At 42.4% G+C, this 21,789-nt stretch overlaps 1 protein-coding gene and 1 long non-coding RNA gene across 2 annotated transcripts in view; both read left to right on the forward strand.

Moving 5' to 3' along the window:
• Positions 1-4,437, forward strand: part of MINPP1 (multiple inositol-polyphosphate phosphatase 1) — a 50,603-nt gene extending 46,166 nt beyond the window's left edge. The window contains 3 exon segments of the mRNA XM_043518590.1: positions 896-1,068; positions 1,070-1,200; positions 1,203-4,437. Of these exon segments, the coding sequence (XP_043374525.1) occupies positions 896-1,068; positions 1,070-1,200; positions 1,203-1,264 (366 nt within the window). The 3' untranslated portion in view covers positions 1,265-4,437.
• An 11,097-nt stretch (positions 4,438-15,534) lies between these two features.
• On the forward strand, positions 15,535-21,648 carry LOC122461085. The gene is made up of 2 exons (XR_006282808.1): positions 15,535-16,868; positions 20,964-21,648. It is a non-coding gene; the product is annotated as an uncharacterized LOC122461085 (long non-coding RNA).
• Positions 21,649-21,789: the final 141 nt, after the last annotated feature.

Consider the following 21,789-nt stretch of genomic DNA (forward strand, 5'->3'; position numbering starts at 1 on the left):
CACAACTCTTTTGTGGTGTGTGTGTGTGTGTGTGTGGTCACCTTCACGCAAGTTGCCTTCCACCTTCAGATTCTCAACCAGTTCCCCCTATTTGTCAGAATAAAATCTAAAATAACCAGCCCCTATTTACTTCCATCCTATCTTCTAAAACAAAAATGCTGTCCGCAGTTACATTCTAAAAACTTGGTGGACAATCCGTGTCTGCCATATATTTTTTCAACAAATATTTGGGCAGCTAACATCCTCCGTTATCACTAGGTCCTGTGCTTTGGATACTTCTGTGGTTTTATTCTAAAAATGCTTGATACACTTCTACTCCTGATTTGGTGGCCTTATAGTAGATCCCTGCCATGACATTGTCCCTAGTTTTCTTCCTTTTATCTTCACCAAGAGTCTTTCAACGGGTTTGCTTTTCACCAGGTATCAGAGCAAGTGTCTTAGTATGTAATGGAACCCATCATTCTTTTTTCCGTGCTTGTCCTTTCTGAACAGGCTTTGCCCGTCTATACTAATATTTCAATCATCTGATATTTCAGCATGCAAATAAGTCATCGTTTTGTTTGTGTACTAAAACTTCTGGTCACTACTTAGCATTAATTGCTAGTAATAGTACTTCAATAGGTAAAATACAGCTGCTAACTTTTTTAAAAGGACAATTCATTTTTGATTGTTACAAAATACATTTTAAAATGTTGTTGTTGTTGTTTTGTTTTTTTAATAAAAAGTTTCAGATAGTTGGACACCTCTGTTTCCAAATGGGTTTTTAGTAAATGTCAGTGGTAAAACAAATGTTTAAAATAATCTACACTTTTTGCTAATAACTGAACGGTACATTAGTGTTTGCTTTTAAACACAGATGACTATCTTGCTTATTCTTCACTTTTAGTTTTTCTAGTTCCATGCCCTTTCTTCACCTGTAATCCTGCAATTTGGACATGCAGAGACCCTTCAGCCACTGCTTGCTCTAATGGGTTTCTTCAAGGATGAGGAGCCCCTTGCCGCTAACAATTACGAAAAACCAATGCATCGGAAGTTTCGTAGTGGTCGCATTGTGCCTATGCCTCAAACCTGATATTGTGCTTTATCACTGTGCCAAGCTAAGACCCCTGAGGATGGAGTACCAAGTACAGAGACTGTTGAATGAAAAGCTGCTGCCATTTCCTCACTCAGAGGAAACCGTGTCTCTGTACACGGATCTGAAGAACATTATAAGGACATCCTTCAAACTGCCACTTCAGTGAAGAATGTAATGATCAAAAACTAATGATACTTCCACTGACGAACTGTTGAGGGAGCAGAATAGAGCAAATATCATGGAAATTGATTTCTGGTAGGCAGTTTGGTTTGTGTGGTGAACAAGTGTTTCTCATCAGTGTTGGTTTTTTATTTCCTGCTCATATATTCACATTCTTCTCTTACATCTCCAGACTGATGATAAATGCTTATCCTATGTCTTAATTCAGGATTTCTTACAATTCTAAGCATATATGTCCTATTGCATGAGCACAATTTTGAAAATAATTTCTTTATTAACTGGCTGTGGGGATAAGCTTGTTTACAAATATGAAGATGCAAGTAAAGTATATTTCTACATTTATATGCATTAACTATATAATTATTTATATTATTCCTGTTTTCTAAGCTTGCACAGTAGATCGGTTTAGTGGACCAGGACACTTTAGCTTACCAGAACGGCACTTAATGGGACTGATGGCATTTCCCTCTCATCTGACTCCCCCTTTCTATCCTTCCTTCTGTTTCTTAGTGTTTCTGTGATGTCTCAGGCATAAAATGATCCTCTCCTATTTGCTTATTTACAGCTAGATGTTGGCTGCCCTTTCAGGGTTCAGAAGGAAAAGGCGCAAAGTGCTTTCATCTCTCCAACCACTGTCTAGGCAGGAGTCAGTCATGAGTCTAATTCCTGCACTCTTCTGAGCATAGCAACTTCCTTGGATAGTGCACCAAGGGGTATTATCCACCCAAAAAGACACAGGGAGTTGAATTTCCATGGCATATAAAGCTTCTGCCTACCTGCCAGAGCTAATTGGTCCCTGAGGGAAGTGTGTCCTGAATTTTCTGAAGCCGTGCAATGGCTGTTGCTCTAGAGATGTACAATTCTCTGCCAGTCTTATAGGTCTCCTTCAATTTCATACTGTTCTTGTTTAACAGTTCAGGTTAGGCATATGAATATTGCCTGTTTGGCCCCATTCAGACTGGATTTCCTCATCCTCTGACAAGTGGTGGTGATAGTATAGTCTAATAACTATCAGGCAGGGATTTTTTATATTGTTCTGGAACCAAATGCTATCGTTATATTAGCCACCTTGGGCTTTTTGGGTATGTCTACTCTGCAACTGGAGTGTCCTTCCAGCTTGGGTCAACAGACATGAACTAGTTCTGCTTGAGCTAGCGTGCTAAACAGCAGTGTAGCCAAGAGTAGCATGGGTGGCAGCTTGAGCTAACCACCTGAGTACTAACCCACTGGACACCCTGGGTTCATACATGTTTGGCTAGTCCAAGCTCCTACCTGTGCGGCCTCCAGCTACACTGATGGTTTTGCATGCAGCTCGAGCAGAGCTAACATATGTCTGTCTACCTGAGCTGGGGAAGCACACTCCAAAGTGCAGTGGAGATGTACCCCCTGTCTATGTGCCAGCCAATCCTTGAAACAGGACTGCTTTTTCTAAAAGAATGGACTACTTGTTCCTTGAATACAGTATTGCTAATTTTTAAAGGAGATTGCACCTGTATTGAAGTAGGATTATTTGCCACTGAAAAAATGTAAAATACTGGAAAGAAAATTTTAATATAAAAAATGCAGATAGTTACAAAGAATAAGTGTCTGAATAGAATACAGATACTGAAAACAGTCAATAGAATCCTTATCATGATTGTCTCATTAGGCAGATCAGATTGAGAAACGTCAAGACCCATAGAAAACCAATGAAACTCGAGCAGTTGCAAAATTACAAGGAGTAAAATTCTAAGTGCCTAAATCCCACTGAGTTCACTTAGGTGCTCTTGAAAATTTTGCTCATGTATTCTGTTGTTTGCAAGTCATATTGGTTAATTGAATGAGGAGGGTCAAATGAGATGATAAAATAACTTTTTGGAAATATAAAATTTGAACTCAAAATAATTTTGAAATAATTTGATTTTTAATACGTTCTAATGGAACCATACCTATATTTTCATCGTTTCAATCTGTTTACAAGGCTTAGCATTATGCTGGGCAGTACAATGCTGTATTATAAATGTGCCAATCTCAAAGAAGGACTTGTCACTGAATGGAATTACTAAAACGGTGGGTATTTCTAAACATTTGGAAACATTCTTAGTGAAATATTAGTACCTTAGTAAAGCTAAATCACTGCACGTTATTTTTTAAGTGAATCAAGTACTGATAGGATGGATAAGAACATCATTTATACTGAAGCAAATGTGACAAAGAAATGAACTGTCAGTATTTGTATGATCTTTTCTGTTTTATCTCCATCTTCATATCAGCTTTTTCTCTTGCTTGATCCTATATTGAAGCTATAGTAGTATATGACTTCAGTTATTGTCATAATAGCATTTCATAATACTCATTATTATGGGCTTCACTGCAGGAGCAAGTGGGAGAAAAGCTATGAAGAATTAAACTTTTTCTAAACACACTTAGCTTAAATACAAAGTAAGCATAAGCAATTATGAAAAGCCCCCTGAAACAAATAATCTTCTATTCCAGTAGTGATTCACCTTGTTTTAATGAGACTGTGTTCTGCTTTGGAACCTATGGGTTGAAATGTTTTCCTCATTGAAGGTTGGAAGTTTTTTCCACTTCTAGGAGCCAGGATTTTACCCTATGAAGTTTATTAAAAGGGATCAGATGACAAAATTGGAGTATATAGACAAATGGACATAAGCCTCCTATAACTAAAGCAGCCGCCTTTTTCATTCACTTAAATTTGCTCCAAGATGGAGGTACTACTGAGTCGTCCCATCCACTGTAGTGCGTGGAGGCTTTTTTTCGGGGGGGGGGGAACAGGGAGGGGAATGTGTAAAGGGAAGCAGAGGTGCGTTCTTTTTTTCAGCGGAGGACAATTCAGTAGTGTCCTGCCAGTCAATCAGTGTGCTGGGTGGAAAATCAGTTTGAATAATTGAAATTGTGCTATTTTGATACTGCTGTATTATGTGTAAGGTGTTTTGGAAAACTGAAGCTTGATTTACTTGTTTGGCATAATCAGATGTATGTTTTTGGAGCTCATTATTTCAGACAGTGATTTAATTTGCAGAATTCTAATAAAAGGTTACCGATGCAAATGTATATTTGAAAATGTACTACATGAATGTTGTAACTGCTCCTTAAGATTTTAACTTCGGTTGGGTGATTTAGTGTAACCTGTAAATTTAACATAACTTGCTGTTTAGTAAATGAAAAAGGAAACTAAGAAAGATGGTAAGTGTGCTCCATTACAGAGTTGGGCGCTAGTCCTGCTATCAGCAATGCCCGTGTGACGGGCAAGGCCAGATGGCTATGGAAAAGTAGTGGGAGATAGATGATATATTAGCTCCAGGCTAAACAAATCCCTGGTACCAGGATAAGTGAAATGGCAGCTGCTCCAAGTCAATTAGACACCTGAGGCCAATTAAGAATTTTCCAGAAGGCAGGGAGAAGGCTAGGTTGATTGGAACATCTGAAGCCAATCAGGCGCTGGCTGAAACTAGTTAAAAGCCTCCCAGTTAGGTGGGTGGGCATGTCAGGAGCTGTGGGAGGAAGTTGTGCTGTTGGAGAGGCTGAGTAATACACACCATATCAGGCACAAGAAGGAGGCCCTGAGGTAAGGGTGAAGTGGAGCTTGAGGAAGTGAGGGCTGCTATAGGAGGAAATAGCCCAGGAAATTGTACGTCATGTTTCTAAAAGGTCAGCTACCATAGCTGCTACTATAGGGTCCCTGGGCTGGAGCCTGGAGTAGAGAGTGGGCCTGGGCTCCCCCCCTCACCACCTTGCCCCCTGATTAATCACTGAGACTGGGAGACAACAGAGACTGTGCAGGAAGGACAACTTCTCCTCATCTCTCTCGCTGGCTTATGATGAAATGGCTCAGTAGACTGTGACCCTTGTCTCTACAGAAAGAAGGGTTACGTGGAGGGTCACAGTGAGCCTCTGAGGCTATCAACATCCGCCAGGAAACGTGGGACCCATGGAGGCAAGGACAGAACTTTGTCACAACAGGTAGACTGCTGTGTCTTGTCGTCAATTGCATGATTGGAACCTTAATCCCGCAGCATTCACTATGATTTGAGTAATCTTTTTCCTTTGGCAAGCTTTCTAAATTATGCATTTGAGACTTTACTTGTGCTGATGCTAGATACTCCTTGTTTCTGGAGAGGTATGAGCAAAACTAATTTGTTACTTTTTTTTAATGGTAAAATCTTGGCAAAGTAATACTGTAGGTATGCGCAAAAAGAAAAGGAAGTACTTGTGGCACCTTAGAGACTAACAAATTTATTAGAGCATAAGCTTTCGTGAGCTACAGCTCACTTCATCTGATGTATGTTTTACTTATCAGATGAAGCCTTAATTTGCAATCGTTCTGCAATCAAAAATACTCGACTACCAACATTGGATCTCTTATATTTAATGCTACTATTGAATACTTGAAATAGTCCTTTACTAAGAATTGTTTGAAGCTAGAGCAATCTTTCTGGCATCTTTTAGCTGACCACCTCTTAATTTTTCATACTAAACATGAATCTCAACGCTGTAATTCTGGCTAGCATAAAGTTGTCCAATATTTTTTACTATACTAGTATGTATTTGCAGTGCTACTGTAGGTGCTTGGATGAAAATAATTGGCTTTGGCCAAACCTTTTAGTACTGTGAAATATGAAAAGTCTCACCCTATTTAGTATATAGATATCTAATCTCAATAGCTCTGTCGGCAATAATACTACACGAGGTCTCTGGCAAATACTGCAAGTTCCTGCAAATACAGTTAGTAACTACTTTATTTGAAATTTATATTAGCATAATCACATTGATGTCTTTCTCTGGTTAATGTAACCTTGAAGTGGGGGTTGATGTACATTACCTACATATTAACCAATAACTTAATTTTTCAATTTGTATTTTGGAGTGCATTGTATTTACTGATCTTTATGGGGGTCTTATTGAAAGGATAATAGTATGCCAAATTAAACTTCTCACAGACTATATTAATATTTCTGATACACAACTTAAAGGAGTGAAATGCAATTTAAAGAATTAGAATAAATAACTATCATGACTAGGGCCCTACCGAATTCACAGTCCATTCTGGTCAATTTCACAGCCATAGGATTTGAAAATTAGTCAATTCCATGTTTTCAGAAGTTTACATCTGAAATTTCATGGTGTTGTAACTGTAGGGGTTGTGATCCAAAGGGAAGGTTGTGGAGGGGTCGCAAAGCTCTTGTGGTGGGGTTATGGGATTGCCACCCTCACTTCTGGGCTCTGAAGGCAGCAACCCTGGAGCTACAGGTGGAGATGGGTCTGACCTAGATGTGCTACTGGGAGTGCCCCAGCCGGGGGCTCCTAGCTGCTAGTTCTGGCCAGGTTGGGGAGGGACAGGACTTGCTCTTCCCCTGCACAGCCACTCTTGGGGCAGATCAGACCTGCTTCCAGGTACCTCCTGTGGCTGCAGGAAGCTCTGGGACTGGGCAGCAGCCCTGGAGCTTCCTGTAGCCACAGGAGGTTGCTGGAGGTTGAGGTGGGTACCTCTCCTGGCTACAGGGTGCTCCCAGCAGCACAGGGTAGGTACCCGGAGGTGGATCTGATCTCCCTGCCGAGTGCGGCCCTGCAGATGTAGAGCAAGTCCTGTCCCTCCCAGCCCAGCCAGAACTAGTAGCTAGGAGCCCCTGGCTGGAGTGCTCTCAGCAGCACAGGGAGATCAGCCCCATCTCTATCAACTTCCTACCACTGCAGGAAGCACCAGGGCTGCTGCCCAGTCCTGGAGCTTCCTGTAGCTGGGGTAGGTACCCGGAGGTAGGTCAGATTTTTTTTTTCCCCCCACTTCCCCCAAGTGGCTGTGCAGGGGAAGAGCAAGTCCTGTTCCTCCCCAGCCTGGCCAAGACTAGCAGCTGGAGCCAGAGGCCTGGTAGGTTCCCTAGCCGTTCCCTTTCCCTCCAATAACTAGATTTCACAGGGGAGGTCTGATTGCATGGTCCATGACACGTTTTTCACAGCCATGTATTTAGTAGGGCCCTAATCATGACTGAAGCCAGTCTTTTAAAATAATTACAATAATATCTTAAGGAAAAAAGAATAGATTTCTTGCCTTGTCTTTTGTACCTCAGAAATTTGACACTTAAACATCTGTTTGTGTAGCACCTAACACAGTGGAGTCCTGCTCCTGACTAAGACTCCTAGGCACTATGGAAATATAATAATATTGTGAGAAATATTTTTATTCAATAAACTTAAACCCTGAACATGTGTATCTTCTTACTGTAAATAAACATGCCATTTCTATTCCATTAAAGTTTAATTTCCTTGTATTTTATCAGTGTAGCAGCTCTTGAGCATCAACTCAATGATGATTACATAGTAACATTCAATAAGTTCCTATTTTTATTTTCTGTTTAAAGTGCTATTTTTGCCTTCATGTGATGATTTTTCATCTGTATTAAACCACAAGTGCTGAGAATTTTACTTCAGTTTGCTTTATATTTCCTGTATATTGAACACTCTTCAAGGAGCCTTATTGATTTTGCAGCTACGAAAGGAAAATCTAGCTCCCAAAGCTGGGGGATTATACAAAAATCCATCTGCATAAGCACTGTAATTTATAATCGCCAGATGGAAATTGCTAATTGTGTACAGCTTAACACTACATCTAAAGCTCTTTCAGTCCAATCCAGTACTTATCGAGCTGAGAAATATTTTACTTAAATTACCAAATGACTATCAAGGGGGGAAAATGGGTGACTAAGACAATTATTGTCAGCTTTGCCAGGTGTAGGGAAAACAACGGGGGAAGGGGCTTCAGAGGAGCACGCAGGGGCAAGGCCTTGGGGAAGAGGCAGCGCAGAAGCGGGGCCTTGGGAGAAAGGACAGTGCGAGGGCAGGGCCTTGGAGGGAATGGGCAGAACGATGGTGGAGGCTTAGAGAGAAGGTGTGGTGCGAGAGCTTGGGAAGAAAGGGCTGCAAGAGGGCAGAGCCACAGTTTGGTGGCCCCCACACTTTTAGGGAGCTTCTGCCACTCCTGCCCTCGGTACTGTCTAGATGGAAACCATTCCTGCTTGCCTTGACACAGGTCTTCCCACCTCGGCACTGTTTCCCAGACCGACAGGTATTGCCCCTCCATGGTCTCTGGAGGAAGGCTTATTGTCAGCCAGTTCCGCCCCGGGCAGCTCTGCTGGTTGATGGACCCAGACACAGGGTACTTGGCCCAGTATGCATTGGCCTATGCAGATGCAATGGCCATTTGGAATCCATAGGAGTTTCCCCATATTCAAGGGCCCTCTTCCAGATGCTCATACTCCATAGTCTCAGAGAGAAGAGAGCTCCCATCCCTACAACCGCACCTGACCTTGACTCCAGTACCAAGCCCAGTATCGAGCCTCAGGACCTAGATCTACAGGACCTCGTTGGTGCAGAAGGAGAAGAAGAGGACCCGCTGCCGGTGCTGGTCTCTTCTTCCTCCCAAGATTAGGCAGTGTCTGGGGCACATGTATCCCTTCCCCCACCTCACCCCCAATGACTCTTAGCTCACTAGGAGTTGTTGAAAAAGTGTGGCCTCGGTATTTGGGCTGGAGCTGGAGTTAATCAAAGAATTCTCCCACTGCGTGGTTGATACCTTGTCTGCCGCAGACCCATTGAAGCAGCCCTCTCAATTAGGGCCGTTATGGGATTGGTTAAGGCCTTGTAGCAAACCCTGCCTTTCCAGGGCCGAAAAGAAGTACTTTGTCCGTGCCCAGGGCTATGAGTACTTGTATGCCCACCCCCTTCTGGGGTCCCTAGTGATCTTGGCAGCCAATAAGAGGGACAGCAAGGAACAACTTTCAAAGCAAGGGAGTCCAGAGAATAGACCTTTTGGTAGAAAAGTTTAAACTATATGGGGTCTAAAGCTCTGCATCTCCAACCAGTAGGTGTTGCTGGGGAGATACGGTTTTAATGTCTGGGAGTCAGTGATGAAATACAAGGACTCTCTTCCCCAGAAGTCCAGCCAGGATTTCTCTTCTGTGGTGGAGGAAGGGAAGTCTGTGGCCAAGGCCTCCCTACAGCCCACCCTGGATGCGGCAGATTCGCTGGCTAGTTCCATGGCTTCTACAGTGATCATGTGCAGATGCTCTTGGCTCCAGTCCTCAAGTCACCCAGCGGAGATCCAACACCCATTCAGGACTTTCTGTTTGAAGACACTTTGCTCTTCTCTGAGCAAACGGATGTGAAGCTTCACAGCCGAAGGATTTTAGAGCCACTCTCAAGACCCTGGGTCCGTGTGCTGTATGCCTTTGAGGAATGCTCCAGGCCACAACAACCAGTCCACTTCTCGGCTTCACCGCCACAACCCAGACCTGTTTAAGAAGCAAAACAGGTTATAAACACGAACATCCACCCACCCCCTCTTCAGCCTCTCTACTGAGCCCTCACAGATGGGAGGCTCCAAGCAGAACTTTTGATGGGGTGCCCAAGGACATTATACCAGTTCTTGTACTGGATACTGCCCCTTTTTTGTTTTCAAGCCATCTCTCCCTCTTCAGCCTGGCATGGTCCCTCATCACCTTGGACCGCTGAGTACTGAGGATGATGGAGGAAGCTTACCCTTTCCAGTTTATTTCAGTCCCTCCATCCCACCTCCCTTCCTCGTCCCTCTTCAGGGACTCTTCTCACGAGCAGTTTTTGCTCAGAAAATGCAAGCCCTCTTCTGGGTAAGGACTACAGAGGAGCTATTTCAGAGCTTGAGAGGGAAAAAGTTTTACTCCCATTATTTCCTAATCCCGAAGGCCAAAGGAGGTCTCAGACCCATCCTAGACCTGCATTTCCTCAATACTTACCTGAGGATACTGAAGTTACACCTGGTCTCCCTGCCTCCATTATTCCCTTCCTGGATTCAGGGGACTGGTATGCTGCCCTTGACTTAAGATGTCTATTTTCACATCTCCATACTTCGGGGCCACATGAGATTTCTCAGGTTTTGTCATGAACCAAACCCACTACCAGTTCACCATCTTCCTCTTCGGCCTGGCGACAGCCCCTCAAGTATTCACAAAATGCATGGCAGTAGTGGCAGCCTTCTTCAGAAGGCAAGGTGTGCCAGTCTACCCTTTATCTTGATGACAGGCTGATCAAGGGCTGGTCCGAGTCCTAGGTGAGAGCTGGCATCCACCTGATCCAAGCTACCTTCCAAGCACCAGGCCTGCTGATAAATTAGGAGAAGTCAATGCTCATCCCCATTCAGAAGATAGTTTATTGGTGCGGTGCTCGATTCTCACCTCGGCCAGAGCCTTCCTCCCAGAGGCTCGCTTCCAGATAATGTCATCCCTGGTATCACAGGTCAAGGTCTGCCCCATCATGATAGCCTGTTTCTGTCTCAGACTATTGGGTCATATGGCTGCGTGCGCATACATGGTAAGCAGGCAAGACTGAGCATCATACTCCAAGTGTGGGTGGCCTCATCATACTTGCCAAACCATCATCATTTGGTCTCAGTGCTTGCAGTTCCTGCCCAGGTCCTTGTCTCTCTAGATTGGTGGAGGGACCCCCAGATGGTAGGCATTCCCTTTATCAGTCCCCAACCCTAAGTATCCCTAAGCTCAGATGCATCTGAGCTAAGTTGGGGGTCTCGGCTCAAGCACCTCAGAACTCAAGGTCTGTGGTCCTAGGAGGAGTTCTCCTTACATATAAATGTCAGAGAGCTCAGAGCAGTCCATTTAGCATGCCAGGTGTTTTACCCCAGATTGCAGACAAGGTTGTGTGAGTCCTTACAGACAACACAGCAGCCATGTTTTATATCAACAGACAGGCGGGGGCATGTTCTTTCTCTCCTGTGTCAAGAGGCCATTCACTTGTGGGAGTTCTGCATGAAACATTCGATCCACCTAAAAGCTTCTCACCTTGTGGGTGCTTGGAACAACCTGGCAGATCACCTCGGCAGGTTCCTTTACCCCATTATAGCCACGACCATCTTCAGCATGTGGGGAGGAGGGGCTCCTCTCATAGATCTATTTGTAACCAAAAAAAAAGGAAGTCTCAGCAGTTTTGCTCTCTACGTGGGTGCAGCCTGGCTCGTTCACAGATGCCTTCCTGCTCCCTTGGACAAAGCACCTATTCTATGCATTTCCTCCCATTCCTATTGTGCACAAAGTCTTACTCAAATTCAAGCAGGACAGAGCGAAGGTTATTCTTATAGCCCCAGCATAACCATGCCAGCACTGGTTGGCACATTATTAGACCCTGTCAATAGCAACCCCGATGCTGCTCCCTTCCCTCCCAGACCTGATCTCACAAGATCACAGCTGATTGCTCCAGCCGAACCACAAGGCCCTCCTCCTAACCGCGTGGAAGCTCCATGGTTAAACCAGCAGAGCTGGCCTGTTCAGACAAAGTCCACCAGATATTGCTATGTAGTAGAAAACCATCTACTAGAGCAACTTACCTTGCCAAGTAGAAGTGTTTTTCTGTGTGGTCATCCCAACAAGGCTTCTGACCCACTAAGTCACCTCGCCAGTCTGTGCTGAAGTATCTGCTTCATCTGAAACAGCTGGACCTAGCCATTTAATCAATTTAAGATACACCTAGCAGCCATTTCTGCCTTCCACCTTCTGGTGGATGGTAGGTTGTCTTCCCCCTTCCCCCCAAAAATGTCCATTTGCTTCCTCAATGGCTTAGAGAGACTATACGTGCAGATTTGTGAGCCCAGTGCACCGTGGGACCTGGTCCTCTCAAGACTGACAGGCCCTCCCTTTGAGCTGCTGGCATTGTGCCCTTTGTTGTACTTCTCCTAGAAGGTCACCTTCCTGGTAGCAATTACCTCGGCCAGGAGGGTCTCAAAGATCGTGGCCCTTACATCAGAACCCCCATATACAGTGTCCTTTAAGGACAAGGTACAACTTTGCCTCTACCCCCCCATTCCTCCCGAAGGTGGTTTCGCAGTTTCATTCCTGCCAGTATTCTTCCTGACACCACACAATAAGAAGGATGAGTAGCATCTTCACATACTGGGCGTTAGGCATGCTCTAGCTTTCTATGTAGAATGGACTAAACTATTCCATAAGTCCACACAGCTCTTTATGGCAATAGTGGACAGGATGAAAGGCCTGCCAATTTCAGCCCAAAGAATTTCCTCCTGGATTACTTCCTGCATTCGCAGGTGCTATGAGCTGGTGGGTGCCAGCATTTCTGGATCAGGTCCCAGTCCAGGATATTTGTAGAGTAGAGACTTGGTCATCGGTACATACTTTTTCATCCCCACTATGCCATCACCCAGGAGGCTAGAGATGATGCTGCATTTGGTAGAGCAGTGTTGCAATCCACATGTCCTCTGAACCTCCGAGCTCACCACCTATGGTACCACTTGGGAGTCACCTAACATGGAATGGACATGAGCAAGCACTTGAAGAAAAAAATGGTTACTAACGTTTCTGTAACGGTTATTCAAGATGTATTGCTCATATCCATTGCACAACCCACTGACTTGCCCCATGGTCAGAATTAGCCAGCAAGCGGGAACTGAGAGGGTGGGGAGCTGGACAGGCTCCTTATACCAGGCGCATGAGTGTGCAGCACCAGAGGCATTAGAGCCAGCAAAAGGGATACCACCAAGCACAAAATATCCAGTGACTGTGCTAGCAGCGTGCGCACAACTAATGTGGAATGGACCCAAGCACACATCTCGAAGAAGAACAGTTACAGAAAGGTTAGTACTTATTTTTAAAGGTATTCTGTAGTACTCTTGTGTCTTTCTGCAGCAATTATTTGTAGTTAACCAGCTCTCTGCTGTTCTCCATGTTATGACTTGTTCCCGGATCACTGACCCTTCAGTGTTCTGTAGTAGTTAACCCACCAGGCAGGACAGATTATTAATAATGTTAATAAAATACTTATCCAATGTAGAAGAAGCCATAAACTTTAGGGGCCTAATTTAGAGTTTGAGAAACTTTGAAAAAAAAAACAATTAAATGAACCATTTAAACCATAATACAAGAGCTTTGTTCAGACCCAGGCTTGTGACAAATAGGTTTCACCCAGGGTATTTCATTTTTCTAGATAGCTCTTAGTGTTAAATATAGTCACTTCGTGGAGTTATATTTGATGCTTGGGTATCGCTTAACTTCCCATCTTGTGTAATTTAATATGTAAAAGATACTTTCCCCTGGTGGTGGGTGTCTTGTGTAGTTGAAACATTACCAGAGCATTTCCTGTTGCTGTGAAAGGTAGTTTGTGGAGACTGTCAATAGTTTTTCCATATTTGCTGTATTCTCCTATTGATGTACTAACGAGTGCATCCTTTTCTCCCCGTGATAGCTCTCTCCTAATGTAGCTTTAACCATTGTCTGTGTCTTGAAATTATATAGTGTATTTTAGGAGACTAGCCATTAATGCAAGTGAAGTTCTAATTACTCTCCATTTTACAGTATTAGTATAAGACCTAAAAGTTGCAACTTTTTCCATAAATATGTATTGAAAATGCTGGATAAAATAACACAATTGAGCTGTAAATGAAAAACTCATACTCCAGCCACTGATTTAAATAAATGTTCCTGTATTTCATCATGATACAGATGAGAATCTGCAAACTAAACTTTCAAAAGTCACCAACTTGAGATGCTTTTACAGAAAAGTTTTGCATGAATTAATTAAAGTATCATGGAGAGAGAATGCTGCCTATGAGTTCAAACCAATCTCAAAGTTTCTCATGATGAAAAGTTATTTTAAAGGTTCCTGATATTTCAGAAAGTTATGGATGTCTGCTCTTTGTCTCCTACTTACCAGTAGGGTGGGAAGGTTTCATTAGTTTGGAGGGAACTAAAGCACTTGTTATGGGCTGATAGGGGGAAGTTACACATAACTTACCTATTCAAAATACCCTACAAATACTCAGTTTTGCTATATTCCTGCAAAGTAAATTTTAAAGATGGGGAAATTAAGACACAAGTTTAGTGACTTGCCCAAAGCAGAATATTCTTTAGTCCTATCTGAGAACTCAGGAATTCTGGAGTCTAGACTGTTGCTCAGTCCACTAGCCCATTGTACCTTTGCGACTGTGAAATAGCAGAAAAATTTCCAAGTATCTGGTGGCCCTTGCACTTGGCATTAAGCTCTGTTTGTTTTATTTTTTTTTTTTTTTTTTGCTTTATGGGTTTGAGATTTTTCAAGAATTGCTTGAAGCTTTGAGAATAACCTTTCCTGCTGTTTTTCCCTCTGTATGTTTCTGCATTTGACATACTTAGCGCACTTGAAAAAAGTCAATATTAGCTGTCTGTGTGGGAGTTGAAGGTGAATGCAGGTGAATTTCACCAATGCAGCTGTCTTGTAGCAATGCCATAAGTATATACCTCCAGATTATTTCTGATTGGTCTTCTGCAAAGTTCTTATTTCATAAATATTGTGCCAAAATGAGAACTCCCTTTTTGTAAACTTCCTTTGTTTGTTCACTTCATACTATATAGCGTGCCATATAAGCTATAGTATACAAAATGTATTTGATCAAGAGTAACTTAGAGCAATGAGCTAACTAGCTTGCAATACTGTCCTTTTAGAATTAACTCTGTAAATATAATACGTAGTTCTTTGGGTTGAATTTGTACTAAAAACTTGTTTATCTCCATTCAGTTACTCTTAATGTTAATGTAAATGTAAGGAATTAGTGAAGTAGGGAACTGAAATTTTTCTAGAGTTACTACAAGAAAAATTCCCTGGGAAGAGAAATCTGGGGGGTCTCTGTTCTTAAATAATTTGACTTTTGTTGCTGTTAATTTTTAGTAATTGGAGAAGACCTTTACTGATGAAAGTGGCAGTTCAGTGCTTCGCAACTTTTTTTCAATACTTGGACTTCATGTTATGAACAGAAAAATGTTTCGGGATCCCTACCTCCAATCTGTCCATAAAGAAGGGGAGAATGATTTTGTCATTTCACTCCACCCTCGAAACCTGCTTGTGATCCTTGGGTTGAGAAGCAGCGTGTTAGTCAATCCAGAGAGGAGAGGGGTTTAAAAAGCCAGCTCCTAAGTGACCAGAGAAGCTAGCAAACAGAGGAGTTTTACAAGGGAGTTCTCCAGGTATAACAGAGTGACTAAAAGAAAAGGAGTACTTGTGGCACCTTAGAGACTAACAATTTTATTAGTGCATAAGCTTTCGGAGCTACAGCTCACTTCATCGGATGAAGTGAGCTGTAGCTCACGAAAGCTTATGCTCTAATAAATTTGTTAGTCTCTAAGGTGCCACAAGTACTGAAGTGAGCTGTAGCTCACGAAAGCTTATGTCTCTATAAATTTGTTAGTCTCTAAGGTGCCGCAAGTACTCTTTTCTTTTGCGAATACAGACTACATGGCTGCTACTCTGAAAAGAGTGACTAAGGTGACCTTGGGGTAAGTTTGTTTTTGTTAATTTTTATGGTCTTGCTTGCTTGAACTTCATAGTGTGGTCTGTTGGTGGGTTATGTGCTGAGCTTAGTGGCCTGCTAGGCAAGGCTGAGATCTTCGTAATGAGGCTCTAGCCTGCGATTTTTTTATATCTCTAATTCTTTAGGCTCCTTTAATGAGGAGGTGGGACTAATCAGGGAGAACAGGAGTTTAAAAGCCAGCCCCTCAGCAAATAGAAGAGCTAGCAAACAGGAGCACCACACGGGACTTTTGTGTGGGATTGGGAGGGAGCATGAGAGCAAGATACACCTAATATACAGTCTCTAAACGTAAGTCAATAATACCCCTTCCCCAAGAAAAAAAAGTGACACACAAAGAACCAACAATCCTACCCCACCCCCACAAGAGTAAAAATCCCGCAGGCGGAAGTCCAGCAGCAGAGTAGGGGTTGCCCACTGAACGCAGCATGTATGATTAGCTGCCTTGTGGGCAGTTGGCAAGTGTGTACATTCGGTGCAAGCCACTCAGGGGCATCAGAGATAGAGTATGGACTTTTGAGACCAGAGTGGCTGAACTGGAGGAGCCAAGAGAGACGTACATAGACAAGACTTTCAGGGACACAGTAGAGCAGTACTAGCCTGACACAATAGAGCAGTCTCACCCCAAATCTGACAGCCTCTGTGCTGTTGAAAAGGATGAAAGTCTCTAGGAAGGAGAATATCAAGCTGGAATAGAGGGAAACAGTCCTATAATTGGGATCCTCCTGCCATATGATGTCATGGTATCCTTTTACCTGAGGATACCACTCTGGGGGAGGGGACCTCAGTTATTAGGGAGAGACTGATAATAGTAATGGGGAATTTGATTATTAGAATATAGTTAGCTGGGTTTGGGATGACCAGGAGGCCCACTTTGTGAATTGCTTACTGGGTGCAAAGGATGCAGACCTCTGCACAGACTTATGTGCAGTGATGGCTAAACCACAGAGTAAAATAAGGTAGTTAAAGACAAAAAGACTTTCTGAAACTCAAATCCAAATGAGGAAAATAGGAGAAAAAAACTGTGGCAAGTCGAGTATAATTAGGCAGGCCAAACAAGATTCTGAAGAACAACTTAGCTAAGGATTAAAAAAAACCTAACAGCTATTTTTTTTTTAAGCACATCAGAAACAGGAAGACTGCCAAACAATCACTGGAGAATCAGGGTGCTAATTGAGCATTCAAGCAAGAGGAGGCCATTAGGGAGAAGCTAAATGAATCCTTGCATTGGTCTTCATTGCAGAGGAGGTGAGGGAGATTCCCACTCCTGAGCCATTTTTTTAGGTGACTAAACTGAACAACTCTCCGAGACTGAGTTGTCATTAGAGGAGATTTTTGGAACCAAACAGTAATAAGTCACTATGAGCAATTGGTATTCACCTAAGACTTCTGAAGGCAATCAATTGTAAAATTGCAGAACTAACAATTCTGGTACATAACGTATTACTTAAAGCAACCTCTGCACTAGATGATTGGATGGTAGCTAATGTGATGCCAATTTTTAAAACAGGCTCCAGAGGCAATTCTAACAATTACAGGCTACAGAGTAGCAGCCGTGTTAGTCTGTATCCACCAAAAGAAAAGGAGTACTTGTGACACCTTAGAGACTAACAAATTTATTTGAGCATAAGCTTTCGTGAGCTCACTTCATCGGATGCATTCAGTGGGGAGATTTATATACACACAGAGAGAACATGAAACAATGGGTTTTATCATACACATTGTAAGGAGAGTGATCACTTAAGATGAGCTATTACCAGCAGGAGAGGGGAGGGAGGAAGAAAAGTTTTTGTGGTGATAATCAAGGTGGGCCATTCCTTGATTATCACCACAAAAGTTTTCTCCCCCCCCCCCTCTTTCTGTTGGTAATAGCTCATCTTAAGTGATCACTCTCCTTACAGTGTGTATGATAAAACCCATTGTTTCATGTTCTCTGTGTGTGTATATAAATCTCCACACTGTATTTTCCATTGAATGCATCCGATGAAGTGAGCTGTAGCTCACGAAAGCTTATGCTCAAATAAATTTGTTAGTCTCTAAGGTGTCACAAGTACTCCTTTTCTAATTGCAGGCTAGTAAGCCTAATTTCAATATGATGCAAATTGGTTGAAACTATAGTAAAGAACAGAATTGTCAGACACACAGGTGCCTGCAATATGTTGGGGAAGAGTCAATATGGCTTTTATAAAGTGAAATCATGCCTCACCAATCTATTATAATTTTTGAGGGGGTCAACAAACATGGACAAGGGTGATACAGTGAATATAGTGTACTTGGACTTTCAGAAAGCCTTTGAAAAGGTCCCTCACTGAAGGCTCTTAAGCAAAGTAAGGAGTCATGGATAAGAGGGAAGGTCCTCTCCTGGATCAGTAACTGGTTGAAAGATAGAAAACAAAGGGTAGGAATAAATGTTTAGTTTTCATAGTGGAGAGAGGTAAATTGCAGGGTCTGTACTGGGACCAGTGCTGTCAAACATATTCAGAAATGTTCTGGAAAAGGGTAAACAATGAGGTGGCAAAAATTTGCAGAGGTAAAAATTACTCAGGATAGTTAAGTCAAAAGCTGACTGTGAAGAGTTACAAAGGGATCTCACAAAACTGGGTGACTCGGAAACAAAATGGCAGATGAAAATCAGTGTTGATAGATCCAAAGTAGTGCACATTAGAAAACATAATCCCAACTATACGTACACAATGATGGGGTCTCTTGAGACATCTGCTCAACGTGCAACAGCAGTCAAAAAAACTAACCATGTTAAAAACCATTAGGAAGGGAATAGATAAGACAGAAAATATCATCATGCCACCATATAAATCCATTGTATGCCTACACCTTGAATATATTAGAATTGGAAAAAGTAGAGAGAAGGGCAAGCTTCCATATGAGGGGAAAGAGAAAAAGTCTGGGACTGTTCACCATGGAAAAGAGATGACTGAGGGGGGAGCAGGGGATATAATAGAGGTCTATAAAATCATGAATGGTGTGGAGAAAGTGAATAAGGAAGTATTATTTACCTGTTTATATAACATGCAAACTACCGGTCACCTAGTGAAATTAATAGGTATACTTCTTCATGCAATGCATAGTCAACCTGTGGAACTCATTGCTATGGGATGTTGTGAAGACCCAAAATGTGACCAGGAAGTCACAAGAATTGGATAAGATCATGGAATATATGTTCAGCCAAAATAATCAGGGAAGCAACCCTGTGGTCTGGGTGTCCCTAAACCTCTGACTGCTAAAAACTGGGCTGCATGACCGGGGATGGATCACTTGATAAATTACCCTCTTCTGTTCTCTCCCTCTGAAGCAGCTGGCACTGGCCACTGTTGGAAGATAGGATATTTGGCTGTACCATTGGTCTGACCCAGTATGTCCATTCTTAAGTACCATTTTGACTGGACCATGTATTATTGTGTTCTGTGTTTCCTTTTTGAACATGGCATTAGCAATAGCATATATGTTTAATATTGTTTCAGTTCTTTTAGAGAAGTCTTATTTGATTTGGCAGCGATTTTCTTGATGTGTTTTGATTAAAACTTTAATGTAGAGGCAGGGCCAAGATTCTGCCCTGCTCAAACACCATTTTTCACTGAAAGGGACTGATGAGCTGCCAGGTTGCCTCAGCTGGGAAAACTCCTAGCACAGAGGACTCCCTAGCTTACATAGCACTATCCTAGGTGGCTCCTATGTCACTTCCCTACAACTTCTGGTGTGCAGGGCTGTGGACAATGTGCACTCTGGCTATTTCCAAATGGCCCCTTAATGTGCAAATCCAAATGGTGTAGAATAGAGCATTCTCAATATTGCTCCTCCATACCAGCCCTAGTGTAGAACTGTACCAGAAACAGGGAGTCGTAACTACCTCCTCTGTACGCCTGCTATGTCCTGTGGATGTCATGCACAGCAGAGAACTCTGCACAGGATCTCTAAGATCATCTGGATCATCTCTGCCGTCGGTTATCTTACTCATAATCATTTTTTTTCCTACTGACAAAACTTACTGTAGAGTCAGAAGCAATTTTTTTTTTTTAATTTGAAGGTGATGGTCAGTGATAGTGCTGGGTTGTGAAGTTCTTTAGATGTCTCTTGACTTTGTAGTTTAAGGGAATCTATTATCTTTAGAAATACAAATACTTTGATTTCTCAGTGGCTGGAAAAGGTCTCAAACAATCCCCAGAAAATCATCAAGAATAACTTCTGAGGTCCAGTTACACCAAAATAAGATTACTTTTAAAGTTACTAGACATACTCCCTGTATATCTGTAAAACTCTGTCCTTATGTCATATTAGAAATGAGGAAGAGGCCAGAACTTTGTTTTGGATATAATTTTGAAACATTTACTTTTCATATTGTCTCATGAATTTCACTTGATATATTTTTTTGTTTGAAAACATCAAGTCTGACCCGTGGTATGTTTTTTTTTTTTTTAGCAGCAAACCTAACGTAGACAGTGGATTAGGAAAAGAAGTTGAATTAACAAATGTTTATCCAAATCTGAAATTGAAAATCTCTCTCTAGTCTTGTCATAATCATTCTCATTAAAACTGTGTGTTTAATGAGAATGTGTGACATTTAAACAGTTAAATTTCCCCAGGTGTTTGTTTTAAAAAAAAAAAGGGGAGGGTTGGAGTGTGGGAGGGGGTAAGGGCTCCAGCTAGGGGTACAAGCTCTGGGGTGGGGTTGGGGATGACAGGTTTGGGGTGTTAGAAGAGGGCTCTGGGCTGGGGCTGAGGAGTTTGGAGTATGTGAGGGAGGCTGAGGCTGAGTCTAATGCAAGTCTCCTATCACCTTTGAAGAGTTTCTCTGTGTGTTCCCTAGCCCTAGGGGGGATCCACTGTTCACAGACTGTTCACAGACCGCCTCCTGGCTTCGAAACTGTCCCTCTGGTTCTGGATGAAGACTTAAGTTTCAAGTCTCTTTTTAAAGAAAGGGCTCTTGTCTTTTCTGTCCTGGCTCATGGTTACATAGAGTGGTGAAATTCTAGCCAGGATCTCTGTGTTTTCCCTTTAAATGTAATGGCCCATCATTTATTTTTTCCTGGATTGTATAATGCTTAGGGCTTGGAGCTAAGTCTCATCTGGTTGGGAAGGTGGACATGAATCCAGTTCTCTGTATACATAAATTCATAACCAGTTCTGTAAATATATGTCATAATGACCACCAAGTTCAGATCATTACAAGCTTTCATAAAAAGCCTTACTCGACATATTCTTATGCACAATAACACCATATACAACCAGTTGATTCAATTACTTAGTCTTTGGGGCTTAGACCCCCCCCAGTTCTTCCCTTGGGGTGGTTGGACCTGATTGCCACAGCCTATTTCATCTGACTTTCCTGCTAAAGTCATCTGCTTCCTCATACCAACATGCTAGGAATTTCAACAACAGGGAGAAGATGTCAACAAGAATGGAAACAGTGGAAGCAGAACAACAACTTCAGTGAGGAAGCTGAGCGTATAGAAAGTGGCAAGGGTTTCAAGTATTTTGAGATGTAGAATGTGGTTTGATGGGGGACTCATCTTTGGTGGCATCAAGAACATTTCAGTTGTGGAGAAGATCATGACTGATGGAAGGTGCTGTGGCTACTGGAGCACCCAGCAGAGCAGGTTGGAGGAATCAAGTTTGCAAATAGTCAGTGCTGAGGAAAGACAGTAGCGGTACAGGAATGTATTGAAATTGAGTGAATTTGTTGAACTAATAAAGTATTCAGGCATCTGTCCCAAATTGGCAAGGCTGATGCTTCTACCCCCCACCCACCCTTTTTTTTCCTCCCCTGAAGAGAAAATCTTTACAGTGTAAGGAGGTATACATTAGCGTTGAGTCAAAGGCAGCAATTTTTCTCCCAATTCTATTTTTAAAATGAATAAAAAACTTTTCTTCAAGTAGTTCAGTTATTTTAAAAGTGGGAGTAGCTGTTTATTATCATTGTTTAAGTGATCATGATTACTCACCTGTTGTGACAGATGGATTGGACCCTTATTGGAAATGCTGTTGGAGGGAGCAAACTTTAAACAACTAGCTACATTTTCTCTGCAAACTTGATTGCATTCTCGCAAACCTATATTACAGATGCTTTGAAGAAAGAACAGGAGAATGACTTAATCCTCCCCAATCAGTTTTCTGTGTTCCTTTAATGCTCAAAATTGGTGCAGTGTCTCTTTTAAATTTGCATGAGATGCGTCATTGTTTCTATTATGCT

The sequence above is a fragment of the Dermochelys coriacea genome, chromosome 7 (assembly GCF_009764565.3).
Source record: "Dermochelys coriacea isolate rDerCor1 chromosome 7, rDerCor1.pri.v4, whole genome shotgun sequence".
Lineage (NCBI taxonomy): Eukaryota > Metazoa > Chordata > Testudines > Dermochelyidae > Dermochelys > Dermochelys coriacea.